Source organism: Onychomys torridus, chromosome 19 (assembly GCF_903995425.1).
Source record: "Onychomys torridus chromosome 19, mOncTor1.1, whole genome shotgun sequence".
Lineage (NCBI taxonomy): Eukaryota > Metazoa > Chordata > Mammalia > Rodentia > Cricetidae > Onychomys > Onychomys torridus.
This window is the reverse complement of record NC_050461.1, coordinates 62,775,701-62,801,482: the sequence shown is the minus strand read 5'-3', so window position 1 is coordinate 62,801,482 and position 25,782 is coordinate 62,775,701. Positions and strand designations below refer to the sequence as shown.

Sequence of the window (25,782 nt, the reverse complement as noted above, 5' to 3'; positions counted from 1 at the left end):
AACCATTTTAATTTCTTGCTAACAGGAAAAACTTCTGATGCATATACCTTAAACTTAAATACTTACTTAACTTTACCAAACCATGGTACACCAATATCAATAGGTTAATTTCTACAATCCTACATTCAATCTACAAACCTACTTTCAAAAACAATTTCTTAATAGAACTATACAAAACATAACATTAATTCACTTAAGTAACACAAAAACATTTTTGAAATTAAATATACTGAGGAATATTAATCCTCTCTTTTCTTTATATTTTAGATTAAATCTCAAGCCTAGTTAGAAAACCTAAATTTCTCTATAAGCAGTTCCATTTTTACATAAACAGTTCCATCATCACCGCTGATAGAGTCCATATGCATAAGTAAATTCAAACTGTCCCATTGTAATGAAATCATTACTGTCCATTGCATTTCTAGTTCAAAAGGAGTTCTGGTACCATTCCTAAAAGCTTCTGTGAGCATTCGTAGTCAGGGCCTGGCTTGTCAGCTGCCCTTAAGTCTGTATGTAGCTGTCAGAGTTGTAATGACTCTGAAGCAAACAATTCTAAATACAAAAAGTTCCACAACCAAAGCTTTTCAGTTCAAGCAAGTTTCTCTGAACCTTCCGCTTTCAGCTACCACTATGCTTTGCAGTCTGTAGCCTTGTGTAACCATGCCACTTCCAGACCAGGTTAGAGAGCATCACCTCATAGCCATACAGGCTCAAGGCTCTTTCTGCTGCCATGAGCTGAAACTGTGGCCTTCCCATAGCAACCCTGACTTTGGGAAGAAACTCCAATTACCTGCATCACTAACAGTCCAAGTGCCCAGAAAACTAGGTCCCAGAATCCTCCATATGCTGTTCTGTTGTATGCTGTCCTGTTGTATCAACAAATGTAGCCTCAGGGCAACACAATGATTGCAGTCACATCCCACTGCTGGGAGCTTGGGCTGTAGTCAGTCTTAGCAGTTCCCATAGAACCTCAGGCTGGCTACTTAGCCTGTAGTACAGTCTCACCTCCACAGCTTCCTGCTTTCCAGCATATCTCAGCTGCTTGTCCGGCATTGACACCATTCTGCTCTTGGCCTCCAGAAGCAGTCTGAACTCTGCGGCCTCTGCTGTTTGATGGGAGTGTCTTTAAAGTACTACCAAACCTTGCCAAGACAAGTGTGGTTGTGGCTTTAGCAACAGGCATCCTCTGAGGCCAGGACAATATGGCACCATCACTAAAGTGACCTTTGCAATCCAGAAAATGGTACAGTGCCCCTTTCTTTGAAGGCAGCTGGACAGGCAGTAGACCAATGGTTTCTGGTGTGCAGTAGCTGAAACAGTTTTCTTGAAAGAGTAACTAGGCTGACAGAGTCTAACCTCTCAATGGTAGACTGGCATTTAATAAAAGAGATGAAGCCACTCACAAGCTGAGAAGAATGGGATGCAGAGAAGAATAGGATGTTGAGATGAAGCTACCCATAAGCCCAGAAGAATGGACAGCCGAATTCTAAAAACATCAGCAATTTCTAGAACTTAAAATCCTGAATCATGACAGAACACTGGTGGAATTCAGTTTTATCTGGTATATGGACTACTCTCACCCAATGGGAGGTCGAACTGTAGGCCTTGTATACATCCTACTTCACAAATGAGTCTGTCAGATACACTAAGCCTATAGGCTGAAGACAGATGCCCCAACTTTACAGAGGAACTTTGGATGACTGTCCAGGCAGCCAGCTAGCTGTCATTCTAGATTTTTTAAATTTGCTTATAATGTACTTCCTGTCTACTTAGGTAATATTATATCCTTCTGAGGTCTTTGATGTAGTTGAAGACTAGATAGTTACAATTTTCCTTGGTTATGATAAAAGATAAATTAGATATGGAACTTTAGACTCACAAATATAGGATAGGATAACTTCTTTAATTTTGCCAAATATAAATAGACTAGATATTGTAACTATAATTCTTGCTTGATAACTGTTTTGTTATATGTAATTTTACTATGTTGAAGTTAAAGCCTTCCTTTTGAATAGAAACAAAAGGGGGAAATGATAGGAGTGTCTTTTTGTATGCTGTGAAAATATGTTGCTCTAACAGGTTGATAAATAAAGCTATTTGGCCAATGGTGAGGTAGAATAGGGTTAGGCAGAACATTCTAATTAGAGAGGAAGAAGGAAAAAGGCAGAACAGAGGATTTGCCAGCCAGACATAGAAGAAGCAATATGTGAAGGCAGAACTGAGAAAAGGTACCAAGCCACATGGCTAAACATAAATAAGAATTATGGGTTAATTTAAGTATAAGAGCTAGTCAATAGTTAGCCTGAGCTAATGGCTGAGCAGTTATAATTACTATAAGCTTCTGTGTGTTTACTTGGGTCCAACCGGCCACAGGGCTGCAGGAGCTGGGCAGGACCAGGACCTCATTTACAGCTGTTCACTGCTGCTCTGCTCACTGTTCACTTTTCCCACAGTGTGGCATCACTGTTGGGCTTTCCAAGCTGCTGCCCACTGCTGCTTGCCTTTCTCGTGGCGTAGTGTGTCTACTTCTCACTGTGTCTTCTCCATGGCCGAAAGCCTGTGGACCCTTGCCACTAGTGCCGGCTCTGCTTCCGCTGGCTCTTGGCATCTGCTGCTTGAGAAGCTATGACAGACAGTCCATGGTCTCAGCAGTGGACACTACTTTCTGCTGCTACTTTCTGAAGTTAGCAGTCTCTGGAACTGCTTCTTGCTATTATTGGTGGTTTTTGGAAATGCCAGGTTCACAGTCTGTCATGGACATTGCTCTCCACATCCCAGGTCGGGAAAACCTACTCTAAATTACTTTTTTTCACCATATCCTTAAACCTAAAGCCTATATGTTCTAAACCTACATACACTTTTTCAAATATCTAACTTAGCAAATACCTAAAAGAGATATATTACTTCTTACTCCTAACTAACTTACACTAGGAAGAATCTCTTAACAAATTCTCTATAGGGCTACCCAAAACCTATATTTATAAACCTTACTCAGGTCTCACTTAAACCTTGCCTAAGTCTTAGTTACATTCTATAGGTCTACTTTATAAACCTTAACATCTAGAAGAGATCTCTTAACTATCATCACTTTACATATAACAGAACTAACTTAACACTAAAACAAACATCTATAAGATATTTCTTAACACTCAGAAAATAATTTTTAAATAAACTATTAAGGAGACCAGAAATATGTAAATCATTTAGTAAAGTTCAGAGTTCATAGTAAAGTTTTGATATTATTCTAAAAGTTCTTGAGAGTTTGAAGTAAGATTTGTCAATGGCTCTTTCAATGCTGGGATTTAGTGAGTTCTGTTGCTACGGAGTTGTAACACTTGATGCCAGGGAACTGTAACTTTTTTGGAACAAACCCTACTCCCCAAAGTCATCTTACCTGCCAAGCGCTCTCAGCCATTCTGGAACTGGTAGAGATGTACTCTCAGTGATAAATGGTTTTTAACCAGAGGCTGTCCCTTTACCTATATTCATAACAGCTCTCCTATGCCATAATTTAGACAAATGTTTCTGTTACAGCAGAAAAGCTACCATAAAGCCCCCTCTTAGGCTGAGGGTGAAATTCCTGTATTGAGCAGCCATAAAGCTCTTAGCAAAAATTTCTTGTGCAGCTATTAGACCATATAAGGTACTGCTTAAAACCTGCATTGATGTTACATTTCCAGAAACTTTTCAGGTATGATAGCAAACTTTCCAGTTCCCTTTACAGGGTTTTGTTGATGAATTTCTAAACAGTCTTATTAAATAAGAAACACAGAGCCAAATACAGAAGTAATAGCCAAAGAGATCAGAGAAGAGCCACGACTAGCCTTATCTTACCACCATGCAGTAGCTTCCCCAGAGAGAACTTCCCGTTGAACCTGTGTTTTTATTGCCTTCCTGTTCTGCCTTCTCAATGGCTCTAAGCCCAGACACAAGACTTCCTCCTACAGACCTCCAGGTCTCTATGGTTGGTACTGGGATTAAAGGCATGTGTTGCCACCCTTGGCTGTGTCCTTGACCACACAGAGACTCTGCCTGCCATGTGATCAGATTAAGGGCATGGGCTACCACCACCTGACTTCTGTTTATGGCTCGCTATGACCTCTGATCTCCAGGCAAACTTTATTTATTAACATACAAATAAAATATCACCACATTTCCCCTTTTTATTCTAATAAAAAGAAAAAAGTTATAACTAATATAAGAAAAACTATATACAATAAGTACAATAACTATATACAATATATACCTGCCCACCCCCCAAAAAGCTAAAAGTAAACAAAGGAGATTAGATACAGGGTTCTTGTTTTAAAGAAAAGAAAAAGAAATAAGAAGACATAGAAAAGGGTAGCTTGAATCTACTGTGAAAAAAGGGAAGCTATAGAAATTATAAGATAAAAGGTAGATTTTTGGATCTATTCAAAAAAAGAGAATATGGATATGATAAGATTAAAAAGGGAGATTATTGAATCTACTTTAAAAAGGAACTACTTGTTTTAAATATGATAAGTAATGAAAATTTTTTATCTGAATTTGTCAAATGTTAATGGATTGGACATTGTTAATATATATTATGGAGTTTTTTGTCTGATTCTATCAAATGTTAACGGACTAGACATTGTTAATGTAATTCTTGACTGTATACAGTGTATATACTTATTGGATATAGGTTTTTTTTTTGTTTGTTTGTTTATTTGTTTTTGTTTTACGAGACAGGGTTTCTCTGTGTAGCTTTGTGCCTTTCCTGGAACTCACTTGGTAGACCAGGCTGGCCTGGAACTCACAGAGATCCGCCTGCCTCTGCCTCCCAAGTACTGGGATTAAAGATGTACACCACCACTGCCCAGCTTAGTTTTTTCTTGTATTAGTTATAAGCTTTTTTAATTTTAGACCAAAAAAGGAGGGGAAATGTGGTGATATTTTTGTTCCCCAATATATTGTGAACCCTAGTAAACTTATCTGGGGTCAGAGAACAGAACAGCTACTAGATAAAGAGGCCAGAAAATGGTCAAAAACACACCTTTAATCCTAGCATTCCAAAGGCAGAAATCCGTCTGGGTCTCTGTGAGTTCTCGACCACACTGGAAAGAGCCAGGCATGGTGACACATGCCTTTAATCCCAGGAAGTGATGGCAGAAAGCAGAACGGTATATAAGGTGTGAAGACCAGGAACTACAGCCTGGTTAAGCTTTTAGGCTTTGAGCAGCAGTTCAGGTGAGATCCATTTAGATGAGGACTCAGAGGCTTCCAGTTTGAGGATAAAGGATCAGCTGAGAAGTTGGCGAGGTGAGGTCAGCTGTGTTTTTTGTTCTGTCTCTCTGATCTTCCAATAGTCACTGCAATACCTGGCCCTGGGTTTGTTTTTATTAATAAGACCTTTTCTTTTAAGATTCATGTTACAGAGAGAGATTACGTTTTTTAAGAGAGCTTTTAGTTTGAAAGAGAAAGATTAAGTTTTTCCTAAGACTTCTGTTCTCTAAACTTCTTTGGCTTCATGGCCAGGAGCGAACTAATTCTGAAGGTAAGGGGCCGCACTGCTAACAGAGCAGAGGATTTTTGTTTCCATCCGCACCCACTGCAGAGGGAATCTCTTTCCTCTGCTGCTGTTTTAGCATTTCCGGTGTGCCCAGGCCAAAAGCTTCCACAGGAATCTTTTTTCTATCTGATAAGCTCAAAGAAGAGCTTTTCTCTGCCCGTAAAGCTCAAAGAAGATAGATTTTTTTCCCAGTTTGCATTCATAGCCCCTAAAATTAGAAAATTGAAGACTCTAGTTGCCTATCTTAAGTAAATTTTTCTACACTACCTTACACTTCTAAGTTTTTCCTGTACTATATTGCTACACTCTACCTTCCTTATTGTTTATAGATAGGAGAGAGAGAGAGAGAGAGAGAGGGAGATCTAATGCTGTAGCCTTGCAGTATTTCACTGCCTACCTATACACCTGAGAATAAAATACCATTGCCTTCATTTTTTAATTCCTTATCAGAGTGCTTACACTCACAATGCCCCCACAATCCTTTCACCAAGTTCTAGGGTTATTTTTTTTCTTTTTATCCATTTTCTTTGTCCCTGTTTGGGCACCATCTGTGGGAGACCAGTCCCCGCACTTATTTATGCCAGGGACTCTTGAGGAATGAGGGATAAGAGACTCAGAATGGCTAAGATAAAAACACTAATGAGGGCTGGAGAGATGGCTCAGAGGTTAAGAGCACTGGCTGCTCTTCCAGAGGTCCTGGGTTCAATTCCCAGCAACCACATGGTAGCTCTCAACTATCTAAAATGAGATTTGGTGCCCTCTTCTGGTGTGTAGGGCATACATTTCAGAATACTGTATACATACATAATAAAGAAATAAATAAATATTTTTAAAAAGCACTAATGATAGCTTATGTTGAAGAGAATGTGGAGTAAGGGAAACACTCCTCCATTCCTGGTGGTAGTGCAAACTTGTACAGCCACTTTGGAAATTGATATGGCAGTTTCTGAGAAAATTGAAAATCAATCTACCTCAAGATCCAGCTATGTCAATTTTGGGAACATACCCAAAGGATGCTTAATCATACCACAATGACACTTGCTAAACTACATTCATAGCAGCATTATTTGTAATAGCCAGAACCTAGAAACAACATAGATGCCCTTCAACTAAAGAATTGATAAAGAATATGTGGTACATTTATGCAATGGAGTATTACTCAGCTATAAAAAACAATGACATCATGAAATTTCTAAACAAATGGACAGAACTAGAAAAAAAATCATCCTGAATGAGATAACTCAGACTCAAAAAGATGAACACGGTATGTATTCACCTATTAATGGATATTAGCTATAAAGTAAAGGATAACCAGGCTTCAATTCAAAGCTCCAGAGAGGCTAGGTAGCAAGGAGGGCACAAAGGGGGATGCATAGATTTACCTGAGAAGGGGAAATGGAAGAGATCTTTTGGATAAACTGGGGGAGAGAAGAAGGTGGGAACATTAGGGATCAGGCTTGGAAGACTGGGGGGTGGGAAGGTGAGGGAGGGTAATGAAACAGATGTCTTGATATAGGAGGGCATTTGGGGATTAGGGAGAAACCTGGTGCCAGAGAAACTCACAGGAATCCACAAGGATGACCCCAGCTAGGACTCCTAGCAATAGTGGAGAGGGTACCTGAACTGGCCATCTCCTGTAATCAGATTGGTGGCTACCCTAATTGTCATGAGAAGCCTTCATCCAGAAACTGATGGAAGCAGATGCAGAGATCCATAGCCAAGCACTGGGCTGAGCTCCAGGAATCCTGCTGAAGAGAAGGAGGAAGGATTGTATGAGCTGGAGGTGGAGTGGGATGGGAGTGTGTAAAGGTCATCACAAGAGAATCCAGAGAAACAACTAACCTGGGTTCATAGGAGCTCATATCTCTGGACCTACAGCTAGGGAGCCTGCTTAGGATCTACCTAGGCCCTCTACTCTGTGTGACAGTTGTGTAGCATGGTCTATTTGTGGGATTCCTAACAGAAGGATCAGAGCCTGTCCCTAATATACGAGCTGGCTTTTGGAAACTTGTTCCCTATACTGGTTGCCTGGCCAAGCCTTAATGCAGAGGGAGGAGTATAGTCCTACCTCAACTTGATAGGCCATGCTTTGTTGACACCCATTGGAGGTCTGCCCCTTTCTGAACAGAAACTGAGAAGGAACAGATATGTGGAGGGGAGGCAGAGGTAGGAAAGGGAGAAGAGAAGGGAGGGGAAACTGCAATTAGGATATAAAATAAATGAAAAAAAAATTAAGAAAAAAGATAAATGAGAGAAGCCTTTTCACGAGTGTTCATGCAGCAGATTGCTTCCAAGGACTCTAGACTAAAACAAGAACATCTATGCGATGGATCTACCCTGCTCTGCCACCACTTGTATAGCCTAATTATACAAAAGCTGCATTACATGAGTTGTTACTCAAAGTTACCTAAAGAAACAAATAACCAATTCCAGCCATAAAGATGAAAGCTGTGTTTTAAGGCCACTAAAGCCAAACCAGGCTGCTTTACAGTGTGTGCCAAGGGTGTGGGGATGGAAAGAAGAACCCCACAATCCTGTAGTAATGGATCCCTGCCCTCAGTCCCTGGGTCACTATAGTCATCCTCCCTTCTCAGACCCAGCCAATTTCAGGATGAAGTTGCATTTGGGTGAACACTCTACACCAAAAAGGGTCCAATGTAAATCTTAGGATCTATCTTAAGATTTAAAAGGGAAAAAGAATGTAAGGGAAAGTTATAGTGAGTTTCTGCCATTTCTATGACCCTATTCTGAACTGTAAAGTGTCCTAATTGGTAAAAAGGCTAATAACTGAGCTGAATTCAGTACACTATGAATAAATGGAAATAAACCTGAACTACCAGGCCTGGAATGATGGACAATTAGTGTCACACCACTTGTTATAGGTTCTCAAAGGTACTAGCTTAGTGTCATCCTCACTCTAGCATCAGTCAAATGGTACTCTACCCAAAAATCACACTGCATACACACACAAGAAGAGTTACATTTTTAGCAAATATAACAATCATAACTTTTTTGTGACTTATATAGCAGAAGCCCTTAAGTATATTACACTATTTTTTTTAGTCTAGTTAAATAGAAATTAGTTTCAGACTGTCTTAAACAGTCAAAGTGGACCATCCAAACATTAGTATTATAGAATGGAAATTCAATAAAATTATACTTAATAGCAATTTCTCTAAATATAAAGCAGAATTGTAAAAATAATGACTTGACAAAAATCTATAGGACAAATGACTTGTTATAATTGTTCAAATATTAAAATTGACAAGCACACATATTTTGACCATGCATGTGGCTATGTGTTTTCTAAAATTGAGAAAAAGTACCAGAGTTGAAACATTAAGACACTAAGAATGTAGATTGTGGATATGGTTCCCATACTTTAAAACTGTAGGCAGGAGGATCAAAACTCAAGACCAGCATGGGTCACTGTCTCAAAAAGATGAAAAAATAAAAGCACTACTGAGCAACCGGTAAGAAAGCTCAGAGGGTGGAGGCTTGTTGTCAAGCCTGCCCTGACTTGACTCCCAGGCACCACACGATATGAGCGAGGGATAACTCCTGACTTTGACACATGCCCCCTACACACAAATATCCAACAGCAATTTTTAAAAAAGTAAAGAACTAGGACACTGAGGCAGGAGGATCAAGACTAGGTAAGGCTACTACAATAAAACCCTGTGTTAACCAAAACAAAAACAAAAAAATCAGACATATATTTCAGCCTCACTCTGTTGACAAAAAAAATAGTTCCTGTGGGTTTTTTTTTAACTCAAATTAGAAGATTTAATGAATGCAACACTGTGTTGTTTTAACACATGATTTTTTAAAGAAAGAAAGGTATTTCTGTTTTCACTAGACTAAAAATACATATTAGTCAATCAAACTATTGAAATACAATTATTAGTATATTAAATTCTGTACCAAATTTTCAACTCCTTTTGTTAAAATATAATAAAGAAGCTTTATCCTAAGAAGAGGGAGGGTTGAAACATCTCTTTAAATAGAAAACACCAGCATGTAACAACTTGGCCTAGAACAATACATGTACACCATACTAAAATGTCCACAGTCCTAAATTTGAATTACAAATTAGTTGGGTAAAAACTAACCACTTAGGAAAGTTTAATGAAGGTATTAAGAGGATCAAAGGCAAGTTATAAACTAATTCATCCCATAGTAAACGTTATGAAACATGTGTTAATTTGTCTCACTTCTCAGTTTAGAACTTGCCAGCATAGAGAGAATTTCCAGACTCCTCTATCAATAGTTTTCCATTTTATTTCCTTCTTTATATCATTGTAATAATAGAGATACTATTTATGCTACTTTCCAATGTCAACATGAGAGCCAAGTGTATCTCAAGTGGTTTCTACTGTTAGCTCAAAATACTGTTTAAATGTACCTCAAAGAGCCTAAGGCCATACTGAATACTATCTATTATAAAAAGACCTAGACATTATTAAATTATATCTAGAAAATTTAAATTATTTCCAATGATCAGTAATGAGTAATTCTCCAAAACAAAAGTTTTCAGTACCTTTTCATGTTTGGGGTGTCTCTTTAGACTTTACCAGCTAAGCTTGTATCATCCATAAGACTTTTCAACATTATGACAAGTTTACAGATTTTCTCATGAGGCATGCTCAACATATTGAATATATGAAAAGATGAGAACAGATTTCCAGAATGGATGAGATAAAAAACATCATATAGCTAGAAACTTGAAAATCTTTAGAAACAATACTTACTCTCTAAAGCATGCAGTTTTCCTGTCTCCTGAAAACAATTTTAAGTAATGGAATATATAATTTACTGAAATTCAGGAACTAGTAAATATTAAACAGAAACATTGCTCAACATAAAAATGACATCTACCACATACTCCAAAAATACTTATTCACTCTAAATCCTGGAGGATAGGAATTGCTATTCCAAGACTGAAGTTCTATGAATAGATTCATGGAATCCCTACAAAGACACCACAGCTTTCTTTCCTATGCTATTTGTACCATTCTTAAGTTTCTTGTTTAAGTTTTCTAAAATTGTAAGAATCCTCTCAAAACTTTCTTTTATTTTGTTTTTGAACAAAATGAAAATAAAAACAGATCCAAAAACTGTGGATCATTCCTCTAATCCTGTAACTCAGGAGACTGAGGCAGTGGAGTAATCACATAGTAAGGCCCTGTCCCAAAGAAAGACAAAGAAAAAGTAGACACTACATGTACATGTATAATGAACGTCAAAGATATACTGAGTTCTAGAATAAAGAATGATTTTATGAGAATTAGATGGGTCTCTGTGGGTTTGGGTCTATAGTATCAACATCCATTCCAGCCAATTCTATACTAAGAACCAAATTCTGAATTGAAGAAGAAGAAGAAGAAGAAGAAGAAGAAGAAGAAGAAGAAGAAGAAGAAGAAGAAGAAGAAGAAGGAAGAAGGAAGAAGAAGGAAGAAGAAGAAGAAGAAGAAGAAGAAGAAGAAGAAGAAGAAGAAGAAGAAGAAGAAGAAGAAGGAAGAAGAAGGAAGAAGAAGGAAGAAGAAGGAAGAAGAAGGAAGAAGAAGAAAAAAGAAGAAGAAGAAGGAAGAAGAAGGAAGAAGAAGAAGAAGAAGAAGAAGAAGAAGAAGAAGAAGAAGAAGAAGAAGAAGAAGAAGAAGAAGAAGAAGGAAGAAGAAGAAGGAAGAAGAAGAAGGAAGAAGAAGAAGAAGAAGAAGAAGAAGAAGAAGAAGAAGAAGAAGAAGAAGAAGAAGAAGAAGAAGACGCCGACGCCGGGCAGTGGTGGCGCACGCCTGTAATCCCAGCACTTGGGAGGCAGAGGCAGGTGGATCTCTGTGAGTTCGAGGCCAGCCTGATCTACAGAGCTAGTCCAGGACAGGCTCCAGAGCTACAGAGAAACCCTGTCTCGAAAAACCAAACAAACAAACAAAAAAAAGATTAGTTTATGGTATGTTTCTTTACTGCTGTAAAGAACTATGAAATAATGTAGTTTTGGTATCTGTTATATTCCAGGAGAAGACAGAAAATGTGGTATTGTGTTCCCAAAAATATTGTGCAGGCTAATAAACTTATCTGGGGTCAGAGAACAGGACGGCCACAATATTAAACATGAGGATAGGCAGTGGTAACACACGCCTTTAATCCTAGCATTCCAGAGACAGAAATACCTCTGGATCTCTGAGTTCAAGGCCACATTAGAAACAGCCAGGCATGGTGACACATGCCTTTAATCCTAGAAATCCAGCCTTTAATGCCAAGGAGTGACAGCAGAAAGTAGAAACATATAAGGTGTAAAGACCAGAAACTAGAAGCATTTGGCTGGTTAAGCATTTTGGCTGGTTAAGCTTTTAGGCTTCGGAGCAACACAGTTCTGCTCAGATTCATTCTGGATGAGGACTCAGAAGCTTTCAGTCTGAGGAAACAAGACCAGCTGAGGAACTGGCAAGGTGAGGAAACTGTGGCTTGTTCTGCTTCTCTTATCTTCCAGCATTCACCCCAATAACTGGCCTCGGGTTTGATTTTATTAATAAGAACTTCTAACAATTCTGCTACTCAGATACATGGTGGAAGTGAATTACAAAATGAGGAATAATTTAGAAAGTGACTAAGTTTGAAAAATGACTAACAAACTTCTTGCAAATGGAAGTAATCAACAAGGATACACACGAAAAGGAAACAAAAGCCAACAAGTACTTAAGAAGGGAAATAAAAAAAATTTTAATTACAAAAATATAAGCAACTAAACCACCACTAGGCCCAAGTGTTGAAGAAACTTCTTCAGGAATTGTTTCATCTCCATGATGACACCTCAGGCCAGGAACATTGTATTCCAGATTCTTGGTTCAGCCCCACAATGTCATTGCCATCTCTGCCAAAACACAGGGGTCTATATCCGTTGGTCAGACCCAAGGGATGGATGGCTCTAAAGACTAGCATACTTCCTGATGCTTTATATTTATCATTTGTTTTTTCATAATGTTAACATACAAAATCTGAAAAACAACATTAAAAGCTAATTATGAAGATTACTGGACTCTTACTTGCTTTTTTCATTAATAAAGGAAGAAATACCTCTTCCATGGCCATGAACCACATTCTCCTACTTGACACTGATCAGGTTAGAGTGATGCTATACAATGATTGGCTTAGCTCAAGTCTTACAGTTCCAACCCTACTATAATCCCCATTTACAACATTTTGTTTGAAAGTGATTACATTTCTTTTTATTTCTAAATGTGTTTTCAATTTGGTGCATATCAAACCTGTTGAAAATATAAATTTGGGAAAATATGTATATGCCAGATGGATCATAACAATTTCCTGTGATTTATACTGTTTCTACATTTAATAATTATATATTTTAGTGCCTTAGATTTATTTTCCTACATTTATTTGTCTATGAGTTATTTGAATATATAATGCATGCTTTCTCCTTTTCCTTTTGTGGCCCGAATTTGAAAATTGCTGTGAAATTGTTAATAATTCTTATATGTGGTCCCCATCAGCACTGTGTATGCCTCAAAGGACCAGGTGATGGAATGCAATGCCCCATGCAGGCTCCCTAGCATAAGTTCAGAGTCTGTGAGCTCCCATGAGCCAAGGTCAGCTGTCTCTGTGGGTTCCCCTGTGAGGACCTTGATCCCCCAGGCTCCTCCTCCTGTCTTCAACCAGATTCCTGGAGCTCTACCCAGTGCTTAGCTGTGGGTCTCTGCATTTGCTTCCATCAGTTACTGGATGAATGCTCTCTGATGACAATTAGGGTAGTCACAAATCTGATTACAGGAGAAGAGAAGGCCAGTTCAGGCATCCTCTCCACTATTGCTAGGAGTCTTAGCTGGGGTCATCCTTGTGAATTCCTGTAAGTTTCCTGGCACTAGTTTCCTCCCTAATCCCCAAATGACCCCCACATCAAGATATCTCTTGCATTACTATCTCCTTTCATTCACCCCCAACCTGCCTAACATGATCCCTCATTTTCCCACACCCCTGTTACTTCCCCAATACCCACAGTTTGTGCAGGAGATCTCTTCTACTATACCTAGCAAAACTTTCAGTCACCAGAGATGGAGCTAACAAAAAATTTCATGACAAAACCAGTTTTAAACAATACCTATCCACAAACCCAGCCCTACAGAAAGTACTAGAAGGAAAATTCCAACCCAAGGAAGTTAGCTGTACCCATGAAAACACAGGTAATAGATAATCTCAAACCAGGAAACCCAAAGAAAGGAAATACACACACACACACACACACACACACACACACACACACACACCCCTACTACCACCAAAACAAACAAACAAAAAATAACATAAATTAACAACCACTGGGGATTAATATTTCTTAATAACAGTGGGCTCAATTTGCCACTAAAAAGACATAGGTGCATAAATGGATACGAAAACAGGATACATCCTTCTGCTGCATACAAGAAACACACCTCAACATCAAAAACATCAACGACATTCATTACCTCAGAGTAAAGGGTTGAGGAGATTTTTAATCAAGTGAACCTAAGAAGCAAGCCAGTGTAGCTACCCTAATTTCTAACAAAACAGACTTCAAACTAAATTAATCAAAAGAGATGGAGAAAGACATTTCATATTAATCAAAGGAAAAATTCATCAAGATGAAGTGTAAATTCTCAACATCTATGCCCAAATACAAGGGCACCCAACATTTCTAAAAGGAACATTACTAAAACTTAATCACATATCAAACATTACTAAAACTTAATCACACATTAATAGTAGGAGACTTCAACACCCTACTCTCACAAATGGACAGATCTGCCAAACAGAAACTTAACAGAGAAACAAAGAACTAACAGATATTATGACTCAAATGGACTTAATAGACATCTACAGAACATTTCACCCAAACACAAAAGAATATACCTTCTCAGCACCTCATGGAACCTTCTCTAAAATTGACCACATACTCAGTCACAAAGCAAATCTCAAAAGATATATATATATATAAAATTTGAATAACCCCCTGTATGTTATCAGATCACCATGGATAAAAGTTAGGGTTCAACAACACACACACTACAGAAAGCCTACAAACTCATGGAAACTGAACAACTCTCAACTGAATTACCACTAGGTCAAGGAAAAAATAAAGACAGAAATAAAGATGTCTAGAATTCAATGAAAATGAATCCATAACATATCCAAACTTAAGGGACACTGAAAGCAGTGCTAAGTTCAGAGCACTGCCTACAAAAAGAATTTGGAGAAATCTCACACTTGTAACTTAACAGAATACCTAAAAGCTCTAGAACAAAAAGAAAACTCACCCAGGAGGAGTAGATGACAGGAAATAATCAAACTCTGGGCTGAAATCAATAAAATAGAAACAAATAGAACAATACAAAGAATCAATGAAACAAAGAGTTGCTTCTTTGAGAAAATCAACAAGACAGACAAACCCTTATCCAAACTAACCAAAAGGAAGGAAATTAACAAAATCAGCAATGAAAAGGGGGAAAAAACAACAGACACTGAGGAAATCCAGACACACTTTGAATCATGCTTCAAAAACCTGTACTCCATAAAATTGGAAAATCTAAAAGAAATTGACAATTCCCTGGATAGGTACCACATACTAAAATTAAATCAAGATAGATAAACAATTCAAAAAGACCTATAACCCCTAAGGAAATAAAAAAAGTCATTAAAACTCTCTTCTACCTGCCCCCCCCCAAAAAAAACCAGGACCAGATGGTTTCAGTGTAAAATTCTACCAGAATTTCAAAGAGCTCATACCAATACTCCTTAAATTATTCCACACAATAGAAACAGAAGGAACATTTCCAAACTCTTTATAAGGCTACAGTTACCCTGATACTCAAACCACACCAAGATGCAACAAAGAAAAAGAATTACAGACCAATCTCCTTCATGAACACTGATGCAAAAATACTCAATAAAATACTGGCAAACCAAAACCAAGAACACATGGGAAAAAAAAAAAAAATCAACCACCATGATCAAGTGGGCTTCATCCCAGAGATGCAGGGATGGTTCAACATATGAAAATCTGTCAATGTAATCCACCATAGAAATAAACTGGAAAAAAAAAAAAAAAAACACATGGTTTTCTCACTAGATGCTAAAAAAAAAAGCCTTTTAGACATGTAAAAAGAGCTTAATCACAAACCCCACTACATCCAAGGCTGTACCTGAAAACCAGAATCCAGTGATATCACTCACTCCAGATAATCAGACACAGTCCTAGAACCACATGATGCCTACTGGATAATACATAAACAGAGACCAAGAGCAATGCTCTACTCTGCACATGTGGAGAGACATCATCTTTCTCAGCCCTGGGACTAGAGTATCTCAATCAGGATCCTGACCCTTGAATCAGAGACTTCTGTTAGAGAAGAAACCTGAACTTAAGCTAAGATAGAGGTGAGCAGCATTGGTGAGATAAGTTTAGGACTATAATTGGGAATTTAGAGTGTGAACTATGTACAATAACCACCTACATAATAAAATATAACTTTTGTTATATTAACTATGCATATCTACCTTCTTGCTCACAAAAGTTAGGATCACTTTCCTATGATTGATGATTAGATGTAAGTCTGCATCAGAGTGAAGAAAGGAAAACTTTTCCAAACCAAATGCAAGATAACAGATTTTTAAAGAAACAATGTATGATATGTATTATACACCTAAAGCAACTTGTTTGGCTCTAATTCTTTATAAGTCACAAGAACTTTTGGAAACAAATTTATCTCCTTTTTTTATGTGTATGTTTGAGAGAATGTTTTCCATATGTGTACAGGTGACACACCAGAAAAGAGGCCATCAGAACTCCTGAACCTGGAGTAGCAGATAGTTATGAGCCTCCTGATTTGGGTGCTGAGATCTGAAATCATGTCATTCCCAAGAATAATTTATGTTGAGTGACCTACCAAGCCCCATAATACTTTTTAACCAATAATCTAAAAGTCTTTAATGGATTAACAACAAAACCTAAATAAAGTATATAAACCATACTTGGGAACATGATGCATTAATATTAAGATGTTGTTTATGGTCAATTTGCACCATCAATTGAATCCAAAGACAATGCCAGACAGTTTATAAGAAGAAAGCTGATTCTAAAGCTATATGCAAAGTACAAACACTCAGAATACTCAATGGGATTATGAAAATCATTACACACATTGATACAATGGGACTTCTATATTTACTGCAAAAGCAACAATAATCAAGAATGTGTACAATATTTGTTGAAAGAGTAAAGAGGATGGAGAGAAAAAGCCAAGAACAAAAGCAGGAATATAGAGTCAACTTTTAATCAAAATACAAAAGGAAAATCAGTCAGGAAAAGTGTGATCTTGACCAGTATTACCTAGGATTCAATGTGTACAGAAATTAAATAAACACAGATCTCACAACTGCAACAAAATTAACTCAAAGTGACCCTTAAACTGATAACTTGATGACCCTCCAGCTATTGATATTTCTTCCAGAAAGGCCACATGCTCTAGAGCCCTTTCTGCAAATGGAGGTGATCTCTTTCAGAGCCTACTGTGGCTCAACAGTCCCTCATGTCGCCTTATGGTTTCAAGCAAACCCAGCACCAATGATGCCCAATCACAAAACAATGCTGAAGAATAATTTAATGTCTGCTTTTTGTCACATGGATTATGTCATAAGACATGTATCTGTCCTATTCACCTGCTCAATACCACACAAACCTGAGATACCTCTACAGCTCAGAAACTCCTTTTGTGCCCTGGAATTCAATTTCACTGAATTACACCATGGTGGCTGGCAGTAGCAGAAAGTAGAAACCATTCTAACCATGTATTGCTGAAGGATGATGCCCATCACCCCCTCTCTACCAGTTTCTAAACTATCTGTAACATTTGAAAGGCAATCCAAAAAATGGAATGTAACATTTAGAACTTCTAGAAACCAGACCTTCAGTTTTCCAATCTTTCTTCCCACTGCACAACAAAAGCAATGAGTATGTGTGCACACTAGATAGTGATATTACAAGTTCATATTCTCCCATGTTAGGGTGGCAGAGCCTCTTCATCCCCAGGTAATCTACATTCAACAAAGCTCAGAGGTCAAGGGCTACTGACCAGGTCAGCACAGGGACCAAGAGAACCTCAGTCTGGCTCATGGTCCATCCCAGTTTAAGCAGCTCTGACAACTCAGCCAACTTGCTCTTCTTGGTCTGGGGACAGTAGCCCCCACACTCACCATGGCATGGCTTGTGGTTTTCCTTTTCAGCTCCCTACAGCAGAACAAGTAGAAACTCCTGGAAAGAACCTGTAAGCTACCTCCCTGGTGCTCCTGATTGCTAAACCTTCCCCAAAGTTCCTCAGTTATCTTGGACCATCCAGCTGGGCTTCAGGCATTAGCAGTTTCCCTACTGGGTAAGCAGAGATAAAATGATTCAAACCACACAAGCCCTTCCAGCTCTGCCCTTCCACACTATGGTCAGACAGGGCCCTAATCTAAGAAATTTGTAGTTTAGTAAAATCCTCCAATCTCCCAGAGCACTTCCTGTTCCTCTTACAAGGCACAGGATCCTATGTATGCACATTCCATTACACACTCAATGTATAGTGAAGCCAATCCTTTGTCTCATAGCTGGGAGGTTCTACAACCAAACACAGGTCCCATTCAAACAGTAACTGTTGTTGTTAAACAAAAAGAGGCCATGGATTAGAACACAATGAAGGGTTTATAGGAGGGCTTGGAGGCAGGAGAGAAAATGGAAATGATAAAATTATAACTCCCAAAAATTATGTTAAAAAGTTGAAACAGGCTTTATGGCCATGTCCTCCTGAGACTAGGGATTTGTCTTAGAGCACACCAAGCACTGCCCATGCCATTTTCTCAGGCTGTACATCCTAAACCTGGAAAACACAGTTATATTAGGCAGGGTGACATTTTATCCAGTTCTTCTATTTAGGTTGAACTGGTGTAACTACAGTAATTTGGTTTCATGGTAAGTTCAGTTTTTTATCCAGATTCTTGATTGCCTGGTCTGTGGACCAAAGCAATGGCCAGTTAGGATATTTATGGAACATCTAAAATTGATTCCCTCACTACTCATTGATAATGTCTACTACTATCAAAGCATGAAAGCTTCCACCCTCCTTTTTGCCTATCCCTTTCTGTGCTATGACTATACCTGTTTTACAGTTGGTCAGTTACACAGGTCCCACTTCATTTATAAATTCTCAATAAAATCTAGAGAAGTTGGAGGATACTCACTCACTGTTCTATTTTTCCTTCCCATAGACCAGTCAAGGCCCAGCCTGGAAGGAGTTGCAGGACTGTCTTTCCAGTATTGGACAGCAGAGGGAGGATTAAGTGTTCAAAGCAATTCTCAATTACATAGTGTGAGGCAAGCATGAGCTACAGGAAACACTGATCTAACCCAGTGGTTCTCACCCTTCCTAATGCTGTGACTCTTTAATACAGTTCCTCATGATGTGGTTACTCCATCAATCCATAAAATTATTTTTCACTGCTACTTCACAACTATAATTTTGCTGTTATGAATTGTAATAGAAATATCTGTGTTTTCCCATGGTCTTAAGCTAGTTCTGTGATAGGGTCATTTGATCCCCAAAGGGAGCTGTGACCCCCAAGTTGAGAACCACTGCACTAAACTGATACAAATAAATAAATAAACAAACAAACAAATAGCACTTAAGAAAAAATGGAATAAAAATCTTAAACTGGGAAACATTGATAAATAGAAACAAATAGAGACTAGGACAGTAACACATTTAAAGAAAATGAAATTTAAACAATGATACCAAAAATTGACTTTTTAAAATGATAAAAATAATTGGAAGAACGCTTAGCTATACTGACTTTGAAACAGAGTAGTCACTTCCCTAGTAGAGAGAATGCTATTAATAAGAGACTGTATGACTTTGTCCCATGTAAAATGTTAGCCACTGAGTGCTGTAAGCCTTCATCTCAAACCTCTCAGCTGACTTAACTTTGTCAACTCAGATTGCACATATCTGCATAGAAGAGTCTACTTAGTAGTAGTTCAAGCTATCCTCCCTATACTGTATACTCACCAATTCTGTCTGTTTTCATTCACATGGAAAGAATTTGTTGTTCAAATCTTAAAAGGTCTTACAATAAAAAACCAGATATTGGGCCGAGAGCTGAAAGATCTAAGAAGCAGAGCAAGCCACAGCCACCACCTATTACCTCACCAACTCCACAAAACCTCTGACTGAAATCCTGAGATTTCACCCTGAGTCTTCACCCAAAAGAGTCTTAGCTGAACTGCCTTATATACCTTTCTCCACCCTGCCATTTTACTTCCTGGGGTTAAATGCATGTGTGCTTCCCAAGCAAAGGCATGCAATCTCAAGTGCTGATATTAAAGGCATGTGCCACCACTGCCTGTTTCTGTTTCTCTCCTATACTGGATTAATCTCATGTAGCCTATGTGGCCTTGAACTCACAGAGATCCAGACAGATCTCTGCCTCCTGAGTGATAGGATTAAGGGTGTGTGTGTGCTACCATTGCCTGACCTCTATGTCTAATCTAGTGGCTGGCTCTGTCCTCTGATCCTCAGGCAAGTTTATTAGGGTACACAACATATCATCACAGGAATTAATGCATGATAGGAAATTACACAGAAAGTCACTCACAATGCTCCACCAAGTCCTTCTTTGTAATGGAGACCCCTGTAACTCTCTGCCTTAAACTTCAGTCTATGATCTAGCTATTATCTAGTCTGTTTCCCCCTGCAGTATACCCAGTAAACCGTTCCTCCTCTTCTGGTCTGAAAGGAGAAGCCATGCTCCACACACAAATCATTTTCCTGTTACCTCAAAATACTGCCCACTGTAATTTTAAAACTCTGTAGTGCTACAGACCTGCAATCCAAGAACTTAGGATGGCTAGTCAGAAGGACAGCAAGGGCAATGCCCTGTGGGGCTCCAGACAGTGTTCAAATCCACTTCAATCAACATCCAAGATCTTGACTCTAAACTACTTTTCAAAAAGGCTGGAGATGCAGCTGTTCTAGAATTACTATACCTTCATGGCAGACCAAGACTTAATGTTGGTTATGATGCTGTAATGGCCCCATGAGCAGCATGTTAGAGGCCTTTGATGGGAAGGTAGGCCTTTTGGCTGGTTGTAAATCAGGGTTATCTCATTTGTTATGGGAATATAGCTTAATGGCTGATTAATCCTGGTGAACAAACATTTGTATCTTATACTAATCTCTAACAGCCGTGGTTAACTTACTACTTATCTTATCTTTGGGGTATTTGGGATGCAGCCCTCTCTTACCTAAATTCTACTTTGTGTGACTTAAAGTCTCCTAAGAATTGGTAAATCCTTATACCATCAATTCTACCCTTCTACATTACAGTTTAGCAGTGGGACACTGTTCTACACTGGAGATACCATTTACAACTCCACAAAATTAACCCCAGATGGATCTTAAACCTAAATGTTAACTGTTGAAAGTGCAGAACTTCTGGAAGATACTAGAGAGACCAGTACTCTCCAAGTTTGGCAAATTTGGTGATGTCTCTCCACATGTGACAATACAAGCACTACAAGCACCAGCATTTCAGTGATCTCAACAAAGATATTTCTAAGCAGTTCTGCTCACAAAGCTCTGCGCAAACACAGTCCAAGGAGTGAAGTTGTTCAGAGGCTGCCAGCTTGGCCCAGGGAGATGCAGGGACCACACAGGACCAAGCTGGGCCAGGCAGGACCAGGCCGGAACACAGGAACTCTGGCCACTGGCTACCATCCAGGGGAGGACGCACCACGAGGGCTTTCAAGCCTCAGCCGGCTGCTCCACCTAGTCTTCTGACAGCGGACTCTCTCTCACCAAAGCCGGCCACTCCTCCCCGCCTGGGGACGGCGGCCCTCACTCACCTTGGCCCAACGCTCCTCCCTGTCTGTGGAAAACAACGCCTCACTCACCATGGTGCAGCTGCTGAGCTGACCCGTGCTCCTCCCCAGAACCCAAGGCACAGCACACGCAACGATTTCCGACTTCCTCAGAAGAGCTAAACCAGAAACCTGGCTCCCGGAAGAACCCTCCCATCTGACTGGCGGGTTCTCTGGAGGCTCTGATTGGCTACTGAGGCCTGAGTGACAGGACCAGGTGAGCAGAAGGAACGCAGCACAGTGGTTCCCAATCCCGGCTTCCAATCTAAGGACAAACCTGTGCCCCACACTGGCTGGAGATTTGTGCCAAATTCAACTGCAAGTCTCTTATTCATGTAAATCAATGGGTTCAGTTTTAAAGGAAGAATACAAATTCAGAAGGAGGCTAATCAGCCAATGTTGCATAAGAGGAACATGGGGTAACTCAAGAATATTATAAACAAAACCCACAGTGGCATTGGGACTGATAACCACAACCCCTTGTGTGGAAACTGTTTGGGTTCTCAAGATCTGAAGCAACATCTTCCCAAAGGCCCCAGCCCCAGACCATGACAACTCTCCAAAGCATATTCTGGGTATTAGAGATGGAGCTCTGTTTTTGCTGGGGTTTGTGGGGGCGTTTGAGAAACCTCCCAAAGCTTAGGCAGGTTGCCAAACTCAGAGAAGCCTAGTTTGAAGTATCTTCTAGAAGTTCTGCAGTTTGCATTTGACAATTATGTGTAAGATCCATTTGGAGTTAATTTGTGGAGGTTATAAATGGTATCTCATGTGCTGGGTAGTACTCCACTATAAGCTGTGATGTAGAAGAGTAGATTTGGTGCTATAAAGGACTTACCAATGCTTACGAGATAGTAATTCACACAAAGTAGAATTCAGCTAAGGGAGGGCTGCCTCTAAATTCCCCAAAGATAAGTAGTATATTAATCAAGTCTATTAGAGATTAGGATGTAAATGTTTATTCACCTTTTATGTTTACTGTTATTTACCACATTCCTGTAGTAAAAACAGCTAATGGGATGCTCATCCATGGAGAGGATAGAGAGACCCTCTGTGTAAAGATTTCACTACAGTATGCTGGGAATCATAGTTTTAAGAGAGATTTCTTAGCTGTGTTGTACTGGATCCTGTAGACATCAATTTCATGATGTTTTGTTCCATATTTGCTGTTTCTTGGTATTGACTACATATTCACATTAAAATCCAAAATCATGGTTAGAGTAATGAAGCCATGTATTTATTATATGAAGACCATCTCGTGTTTTCTCTAAGGTTTAATTTAACAGATTGTAGCTAGGAAATATTAAATTATGAGGCCAGCCTGGGCTACCAAGTGAGTTCCAGGAAAGACGCAAAGCTACACAGAAACCCTGTCTCAAAAAACAAACAAACAAACAAACAAACAAAAAACAATTATGACATTATCTTATGCAGTTTTTAATTCAGCTTTCTTTTATTTAATAGTTGTTGCTCAGCATTATCTTTTGTTTGTTTGTTTTTTGGGTTTTTTTTGAGACAGGGTTTCTCAATGTAGCTTTGGAGCCTCTCCTGGAACTCACTTGGTAGCCCAGGCTGGCCTCAAACTCACAGAGGTCTGCCTGCCTCTGCCTCCTGAATGCTGGGATTAAAGGTGTGTGCCACCACCACCCGAAGCATTATCTTAAGACAAACAATTGGTACCTTCCTATGATCAGCTGTGCCTACTTACAAAGGCTGTCCATCACCAGCTTTGCTGACTGTTGACATTCCATAATACAAGGAGATATCTCATTCTTCTAAGTATACAGCCTCTTTCCCAGGCACTTCAGCCCTAATGACACATGCCCTTGTGGTTTAGGGTAGAAGTTAGAATACATGTGCACACACATACACACACACACACACACACACACACACACACACACACACACACACGAGAGAGAGAGAGAGAGAGAGAGAGACAGACAGACAGACAGACAGAGACAGAGACAGACAGACAGACAGAGAATTTGAAGTGGCATGAGGTTTTTCTATTCTCACAGGCTGCACCTAGTAACATCCTTCCTCCAGCAAGCTTCTGCTTCCTAAATCTCTCCAAACAGGGCCACCAACTGGGGATTAGAATTAGAATATCTGAGTCTACAGGTATTAAAAATCTTATCCAAATGACCAGATTTCTTGGTATTTGGTCACAGCATTAATTTATCCATGAAGATTAGCATTTCCTTACCTCTCTATGTGTAGGGTATTAGTGTGAGTTCTTCATAAACATATACATAAACACCAAGTATAAAACACTTACTACTCAGTGAAGATTTAGATGTTTCCCAATGCCAGCAGAACTCTACTTGCTTAGGAATATTCAGCAGCAAGTGTACATTCCATTCTAAGCAGTATACTCTTAAAGCAGCAGTTCTCTACCTTTGGGACTTGATTCTTTTGCAGGTAGAACAACCTTTTCACAGGGGTCGCTTAAGACCATTGGTGATGTTAAGCATAGAAGAACTGGAATAGTTATGTGCATAATATGTCAGTGGAAAAGAAGTTAATTGAGTTTTGCTAATGCCATTCATGTATGCATCCTGCATAAGTTCAAGCCAAACAAATCTTAGCATGGAGAAAGAGAAGCCAGCACAAATCCCACCCCTAACCAAGAAGCTATTTTTAATAGATAGCTGCTAGGAGAGGGAAAATCAGTTTTCTTCTATGGAATATCACTGAGTATTAACAACCACACTCCTCTAGGGTAAGCCTCGTGATCAGAAGTAGTTGGCCAATACAAACGGACTACATGAGTTTTCGTTTTGTTTTGGTGTGTGTGTGTGTGTGTGTGTGTGTGTGTGTGTGTGTGTGTGTTTGTGTGTGTGTGTGTGATCTTTTGCTGTTATTATGGTTTTGTTTTAGTTTCTTAAGAGACAGAAAGAACATGAAGTTGGTTAGTTAGGGAGGAGGAGGATCTGGAAGATTTGGAGAAGGGAAAAGAATATGATCAAAATGTATGGAAAATTTTAAAAATACGAATAACTTAAGTCTGGAAAGAAAATATGGAACAGATGCATAACTTGAGAACAATACACAGAGTTCTTGTATGTTAGATAGTACAATGTGTCTTCTCTTTCTTATACCGATTGAAAAGTTGCCTTTGAAATACTGGTTCATCACAGCAGGGGAAAGCTATTCTTATATGTGTTGTTTTGAAATCTGTTACTACAATTATTTTGTGAAAACCTACAGTTTCAGTAAGAATAAAACTAAAACCAGTAAATGAACTTGTAGCTTCCACAAGCATATCAAGTCTAGAGATAGTATATTTATCAAGCTACCATTTTAGTCAATTCAGACCTAGATTTTGAAAAGAAATGAAACTAAAACTTACTCAGAGATATTGATCAACAGTAATGTACCACACTGGGCAGACACTCTACACTGTTTCCTTCATGTTCATGCTGTTGTGATAAACAAATTGCAGCTAAGATAATTTGAGTGACCATACCAGTAATGTGACCTCAAAATTGACTAGAAACTTGTTAGTTCAAAAGGACCTCTAAATCTCAAGACCTTTGAGTAACTATATATGAGTGATATTAAAAACATGCTACCAGCATGTGGGAAGAGCGACATTAAAATAAAACCCTAACTTAGGTTCTATACCCTAGGAGCCATGAAATGGGACCTTTAGGATGGTCTATGAAAGGTAAGAAGCTAGGCTTCATATTCATGAGCGGTTATTGACTAAGGATCTCCATTTGGAACTATTCCACAGGAATTTCTAATTCTTTCTGCTTTCAGCAAAGTTACCCAGGCTTTGGAATGCAGTCTTTGGATATATACACTAACAATCTATATCCTACCACACCAACACTTTCTGTACTTAGATAATTACAAACATATTCTTGGGGTTTAATCTTTAAAAAGGGAGCAAATTGGCTGGAGAAAGTGCTGATAGTAAAACATGTCAAGTGTCAGGTAAGTGGGAGTCGGTAAGGCAGAGGCCAGAGGAGCTGTCAAGACCTGCCTACTGTGTTTTTCTGATGGAGACTAGGGAAATCAGGCTAGAGCTATCAATGATTGGCTGTAAAGATTTGTAAATCATGGAGCCTCAGGCTTTCATTTCATTTGGTAGCAGGTACTGTAAATGTAGAGGAATTCCAAGTTTCTGGGGGAAAATAATTGCTAATGTGCAATTTGGGTCCTTTTAAGCTATACACAAAAGCAAGACTGACTTTTTTCCTTTGTTCTAAAACAATGTTAACTCCACTACCTGCAAAGTGTGACTTTCTGCCTCTCAAAAAACTAATAAAACTATTTCCTGATTTATGAAAGAGAAAGAGACAGAAAC

General features: G+C 39.0%; 1 protein-coding gene across 3 annotated transcripts in view; it reads right to left on the bottom strand.

Annotated features, from left to right (window-relative positions):
* The window catches only part of LOC118570719 (zinc finger protein 431-like), a 33,288-nt gene extending 11,681 nt beyond the window's left edge, over nt 1-21,607 (bottom strand). Inside the window, exon 1 of one of the 3 annotated variants that reach the window (XM_036169383.1) lies at nt 21,453-21,607. In XM_036169383.1, the coding sequence (XP_036025276.1) occupies nt 21,453-21,503 (51 nt within the window). In that variant the 5' untranslated portion in view covers nt 21,504-21,607. Of the gene's footprint in view, nt 1-7,151; nt 7,174-21,452 lie in introns of those variants that run through there. The other 2 variants (XM_036169385.1, XM_036169386.1) reach the window with 2 other exon arrangements.
* Between the last annotated feature and the right edge of the window lie 4,175 nt (nt 21,608-25,782).